The 6833-nt window shown below is 34.9% G+C and overlaps 1 protein-coding gene across 3 annotated transcripts in view; it reads right to left on the bottom strand.

Annotated features, from left to right (window-relative positions):
- The window catches only part of LOC109849504 (protein REVEILLE 8-like), a 37709-nt gene that overhangs the window by 25544 nt on the left and 5332 nt on the right, over positions 1 to 6833 (bottom strand). For 2 of the 3 annotated variants that reach the window (XM_020419348.1, XM_020419347.1), the window contains exons 3-6: positions 6424 to 6541; positions 6031 to 6189; positions 5792 to 5914; positions 4701 to 4822 (exon numbers count right to left, since the gene is read on the bottom strand). In XM_020419348.1, the coding sequence (XP_020274937.1) occupies positions 4701 to 4822; positions 5792 to 5914; positions 6031 to 6189; positions 6424 to 6541 (522 nt within the window). Of the gene's footprint in view, positions 1 to 6; positions 289 to 4700; positions 4823 to 5791; positions 5915 to 6030; positions 6190 to 6423; positions 6542 to 6833 lie in introns of those variants that run through there. The other variant, XM_020419349.1, reaches the window with a different exon arrangement.

Here is a 6833-nt window from a genome sequence, read left to right as displayed (position 1 = left end):
CCGCTTGCAGCCCGCACTCGAACTCGCCTGCGGAGCTGCGTCGACCTCGCCTGCGCTCGACTTCGAGCTCGCCTGTTAGCCTCGAGCTCGCCAGCACCTCGTCGTCGACCTCGCCTGCTTCAGATCTCTCTTGGAGGAGCTCGCATGCAATGAACTCGAGCTCGCCTATAGCCAGCCTTGCTTGAAGCCCTCACGAGCTCGCCTCCCGCTTCGACCTCGCCTAAAGTCGCCTGAGGAGCTCGCCTGAAGGTTTGGGCTACACCCAACACCAACAATTTGCACTACACACTAAGCGAAAACATAAAAGCGATTGGGAAATTATTTGAAAGTTTCTGGTGATTGCTTACACTGTCATTAACTTAACACACCAAGGGGGGGGGGAGGGCGGGGGCGGGGGGGGGGGGGGGGGAACTATTCATGGTCCTAAGCTAAAAGACCTGCAAATAAAGGTCATGGATCATTTGAAAACGAAGAGAAAATGTGCCAGAATGCATTTGTTCTTAAAATTTAATGGTGAACGCCAGTTTTCGAACCCTCGCAGGCTCAGCGGGTGCGGTTTATTAAAAAAAAAGAGCTCATAAAGTTATTGAACCTTTACTTATAGTCGATCAGATAGTGGAAACTTTATGTCTTTTTCCCTTAATTAAAATTAGTGGTATGTGTTCTTATATTCATTTATAGGGTATTTTAGCAGAATAAGATCCCAAAGGTCCTCAAGCCTGCATCATCTTTGGTCGTTTGTACTCAATCAGATACATTTCTTTTACCAATTAATTATGCCAACACACTATCCTGTTTAGAAAATAAGTAATTTTTTTGGAAATAGCATACAAGATACTGCAAGTGTATAGTAGGTAACTGGGCAAAATGTTACATATTAGATGTGTACTGCAATTGTTGTCCTACCAGATTGATACATTAGCCCAAGGGAGGCTGGAATATACATACTCTTCATACACGGCATGCTTATTAGATCACATATGCTTTATGTGACAATACATTTATTAAAACCATGTAGATTTATGGGCTTAAGTTAACATCAATGATAATGTTCAAATAAACATGATGTGTCGCTCCTTTCTCCTCTTATGAGAACTTCTATCGATGTTCCGAATGAAAAACATTCTAAAGTGAAAGATCAACGTGTGTCAAAGAGGATTATAAGAATGAGTATGAGAATGAAAATGTTGATGATCAAAGTAAAAAAATGATAATGATAATGAAAATGAGAATCATAATGAAAATAAAAATGATAATGAAAATGAGAATCAGAATGAAAATGAAAATGAAAGTAAAAATGATAATCAGAATCAGAATGAAATTGATATTGAGAATGAAAATGAGAATGAAAATATTTTAGGCAATGAACAACCAATATTTTAGGCAATGAACAACCTAATCAGTCCATGTTCATGAATTTGAATATTTATGATCCAAGAACTTGGGATAATTTGGACACAAAATCTAGAGATATATTAGTAAAAAATGACCCTATAAGAGATCTATTAGCCGAAAAAGGTCCTAAAGATAAATTAGAAAGATGTTTTTCTTTGACATTTTACGCTAGGCATTTATCAAATGGAGAGAAATGTGATGGGGAATGGTTAGTTTATTCAAAGGATATCGATAAAGTATTCTGTTTTTGTTGTAAATTGTTTAAAAATGGGTTTAAGAAAAGTTTTTTAATAAATGAAGGATTTAATGATTGGATACATCTTAGTGCTAGGCTTAAAGAACATGAAATAACTAATGAGCACATCATTAACATGAGTACTTGGCTTGATTTACGCATAAGATTAAAGAAAAATAAAACAATTGATAAAAATATTCAAGAGCAAATTAATAAAGTGAAGGAACATTGGAAGAAAGTATTACAAAGAATAATTTCTGTTGTCAAATATCTTGCTAAACATAACTTGACATTTCGAGGAACAAATGAGAGAATTTATCAAAATAATAATGGAAAATTTTTAGGCTTAATTAAAATGATTGCAGAATGGGATCCGGTAATGCAAGAACATGTTCGACGTATTGACCATGCTGAAATTCATTATCATTATCTTGGTCATAGCATTCAAAATGAATTGATAAGTATATTAGTTTCTAAAATCAAATGTGCAATAGTTCAAAAAATTAAATAAACTAAATATTTTTTAGTAATACTTGATTGTACTCCGGATGCAAGTCACCAAGAACAAATGACTTTAATATTATGATGTGTTGGTATTTCTACAAGCCCGATAAAAATAGAAGAATTTTTTGTAGAATTTTTAAAAGTAAATGATACATCTGGACACGAACTTTTTGAAGAATTATAAAATGTGCTAAAAACTCTTAATCTTGATATTGATAATATACAAGGTCAATGGTATGATAATGGGTCTAATATGAAAGGGAGACACCAAGGTGTACAAAATAAATTAGTTGATATAAATCCTAGAGCATTATACACGCCTTGTGGTTGTCATAGTCTTAATTTAACACTTTGTGATATGACAAATTGTTATGGGAAAGCAAAAGATTTTTTTGGAGTGCTACAACGCATTTATACATTATTTTCTCACTCAACAAAGCGATGACAAATTTTAATAAATAATGTAAAAGAGGGAATCTCCTCTAGGCTCCCGAGAGCCTCAAGGCTCCCGAGAGCACTGAGTCCACCCGAGAGGCCCACAATCAATGATATAAATAGGGAATCTCCTCTAGGGTTTTGTGTAGGGGAACAAAACGGGGGAAAAGTCTGCGGAAAGAAAAACAAAAGCAGAGAGGTTGAGAAAGTTTTCGACTGCAGAGGTGAAACAGAGGGTCAGCGGCTTTTGAGGAGTTTTTTCTTTAGGAGCCTTAGATCTGAGTCTTGAGGAGAGATAAAGAGAGATTCTACAAAAGAAAGGTTAATTTCTTTTGGGTAAAAATCAGATCTTTTTTTTTTCTTTAAGACGAGCTTGTGGAGTGTACAAGTCGTCGGTGTTCTTCTCATAGTGGAATCTCCCCTCACCCCTCCTATGGACGTAGGCAATTTTGTCGAACCACGTAAATCTCGTGTATTTATTATTTTCTGATTGTTGGCTATTGCTTGTAGGTTCCCTCAATATTCGGTCTTAGAGCTGATGAGAGAAAGAGTGTATATTTCACTTTGATGAAATATATCACTTTCGATTCTTGTTTCCTTTGAGAAATAAGAATTTCATTATCTATTCTCGTTTCCTTTGAGAAACAAGAATATAGAGGTTGACTTGTGCTTTTGTGACAACAAAAGCCAGGGCTCTCTCTCAGGTGATATCGCTTCCGTGGCGGTGGGCGTGACTCTGCGCCCAACAAGTATGATTATTTGGTATGATATATTATTTGCTGTTAACTTAGTTAACAAATATTTACAATCTAAAGACATGCTTATTGATATTGCTATAGATCAGGTAAAAGGATTGATTAGGTTTTTTGAGGATTATAGAGAAGTTGGGCTCACATAAGCTATGACAATTGCTAAAGAAATTGCTACTGAAATAGAAATTGATTCTGTATTTCAAGTAAAACATCAAATCCGTAGAAAAAGATAATTTGATGAGAATGTTAATGAGGAGACAACACAATCAGCTGAAGAATCTTTTAGAATCAATTATTTTTTGTATATTATAGATCAAGTTATTGGTTCACTAAAGAAAAGGTTTGAGCAATATAAAGCATATGAAGATATTTTTGGGTTTTTGTTTGGTTCAGAAAAGTTAAATTTATTAGATGATAATAATTTTAAAGCATGTTGTGATAATCTTGAAATTAAAATATAAAACATTTTCTGATCTTGATGGGAAAGATTTATTTGGAGAACTAAAAATCTTACGAAATATTTTACAAAAGAAACAAAGATGGCTATTGATATACTGAATTTCCTAAAAATACGAAATTGTTTTCTAAATGCATGTATTGCTTATAGAATATTATTGACTATACCTATTATAGTCGCAATTGCAGAAAGAAGTTTTTCAAAATTAAAATTATTAAAATCTTATCTAAGATCGACCATGTCACAAGAAGGACTAAATGGACTAGCTTGGATATCCATTGAAGATGATTTTATAGATAAAATTGATGTTAAAGGCTTAATTAGTGATTTTACAGCTAAAAATGCAAGGAGGACAATTTTTCGAATGTACTTTTTGATGCTAAAGGCTTCGATATCTCTTATGAAGGTAAGCACAGATACAAGAGGAACATAATATGCAAGTATTTCTTATTATGGACTATTTGCTCTATTGGAAAGCTTTATTAAGGTGAGATCACATGCATTTATCTTATCAGTAACATTTTATATAAGTGATCGAGAAGAGATGAAGAATGGACAATAGCACTTAAAAAGTATGTTAAAGACTATCCAGATGCAAAAAAACCAGGTAATATTTTAATATCTGATCAGTAACATTTTGTTCCCTAGCATTTTAGGGATTCAAATTGGAATTTATTGATATTTTGTATATAGAGAATGACATGTGTTTACTTTTTGCACAGTGCCCCTAAAATCTCAGAACCGGCACTGAGGTGACCTATCAAAATACATGGACGACTATGAAAATACTGTCTTGATACATTTTCTTCTGACAACAAGATGAATTGACTAAAAAAGCATCATCAAATTCCATTTCCTCCAATTTGAATATCAAAACTTGCGGTGTAATTAAAAAAACCCAAGTTAAAAAGCATGAACTTACCGTTTTAGCAGTGATGGGATCCATCTCGTTCAACTTTTTCATATAAATTGGGAAAGGATCTGTGATTTCTGGATCAAACATGGTAGCAATGAGATTATATACTTCAGCAAAGTTTGGCACCACTGCAGGACAAAAACAAAATTAGTTAACCTAACCAGCCCTAAACAATTGAACAAGAAAGTCACCAACTATCACAAAATGATCCATTGGCAGTGCCAGAAGTCAGAGAAGCACTAATGAAAATTTAAAAATAAAGGAGAGGGGGATACACAATGATATTATTTGAGATGCTACCGGTAGTTTTCATAAAAGAACTTGACAGTTTGGACAGATGGTAAATATAATACCGAGCTTATATTAAATTGTATACATTGGTTATATCCAAACTTGCTCATTATAGAAACTAGAAATTGATGTGAGCTTGACAAAAGCGAACAAGAAATGAACCGTGAAGCTTTTATTAATTCTTGGTATCACAAAAGTTCAAAATCCCCACCATCATATCCCATTTGGACAAGGAACAGTATGCAAATTAACTTTGATCTAGTGCATTGGATTCCCTTAACAAAATTGGTATTTGGTACTGATGGATCTTGGAGAGTTTTTTGTTGGCTTTTATGGGAGGATATATAAGAGAAGGTATACTTGCAAGAACTGAAAACTTTAAGCATTATTTTAATATAAGGTAAGGGGGATGGTTGTTTCAATTGAAAGAATACCGCAATAGCGAAAAAATAAATAAAAATTGCACCGCAACATTTTAAGTAAAAGTTTGATATTAAGTAGTGAAATATAAGGTTGTAATGTTGATTGGAGTTTAAAATGATAAAGCGTGTTAAAATGTGTACCGGCTTTCCATATAACAAGCATGGGTGCTTGCTCTTCTCATTAGGATCACATGAAAAAAAATATTTAATGATTTTCTAGAATTTACCAAAGCTTGAAATACCAACAAAAGAAATGACTGTCAGGAAAATTGGAAGAGTGGTGTAAAATTATCCAATTTGATTCGATAAACTGTTCATTGCTTCCCAGACAATCAATGCGAAATTAACGCTTCGACCAATTTTCACTCAAAAATCTGTAAACACCTGGATTTAGTGACTGCTGACTGCCTTGCTCTGGGGCCTCATGCATCAGATTTGATCTACTTGAACTGCCAGACCAAAAGAACTTTTGGTTGTAGATATCTGCTATCCCTGATCCGTTATCACCTAAATTTATCCAGTATTGAAATCAAGAACATTGAAATCAAGAACTAGCGCTACAAGATTATTATGGAAGAGCTTAGACGCGTGAGTCTATGAGTCAGATACAGAAGTTTTCATGCCTTCAACTCCAGAAAGGATGGCAGGGTAGTTCGAGGACATTGAGTCGCTACTGGAGGCGTAACCCATGAGCATAGCTTTTTCATCCCATGAAGCGCATGGAGGCATGTAGCAACCAGATGGAGAAGGGAAAGCCACAGATGCTTGGATTGGCAACATGGCTATCAGGGATTCAAATAACTCAGTCAGTTTCACAGGATGAGGTATAGTTTAGAGTTTAATTGCAGGCAGACGCCCTGTAGTCATTTTTTTACTCTTTTACCCTCAGGAGGTCTATTTGTCAAAAAACAAACTTTTCTTTCTCAGGGGCTCTATCTGCAACAGTAGGTCTATCTGCAATTAACCCCGTCATTTATTCAAGTAACTGACTTGGTCTGTGAAAATATGCTACAAACCATCTTCAGAGGATTTCTGCGAATAAGCATGATTGCGCCTAGGAAGGGGAGGAGGCACGTGTGCCATTAACCCATTCTTTTGAACCTTCAAAAAGTATTTCTGCGCGTGACTGCGAATCTAAAAACAACAAATAACTATGGTAACATTCAAATTATAAAATCAAAAAAAGGAAGAACACTTGTTAGTTTAATGAATCCCGACATGGTGAAGCATGAGCAGGTACTGAGGGCGTAAAAGATGGTGGGAAGAGATATAACAAGTAGGAAACTATAAATTGCAGCAGCTCGTACATGTATGTGTATAAATGCATGAAACGAAGAATTTCGTACCACACCATAAGTGCTGAATTGGGTTCAATGCTATATTATTCATGCACTTTGGAGCCAATTAGTTGATTGTGTGTATCAAC

The sequence above is a fragment of the Asparagus officinalis genome, chromosome 7 (genome assembly GCF_001876935.1).
Source record: "Asparagus officinalis chromosome 7, Aspof.V1, whole genome shotgun sequence".
Classification (NCBI taxonomy): domain Eukaryota; kingdom Viridiplantae; phylum Streptophyta; class Magnoliopsida; order Asparagales; family Asparagaceae; genus Asparagus; species Asparagus officinalis.
The sequence above is the reverse complement of the archived record's forward strand: the minus strand, read 5'-3'. Positions and strand labels throughout refer to the sequence as shown.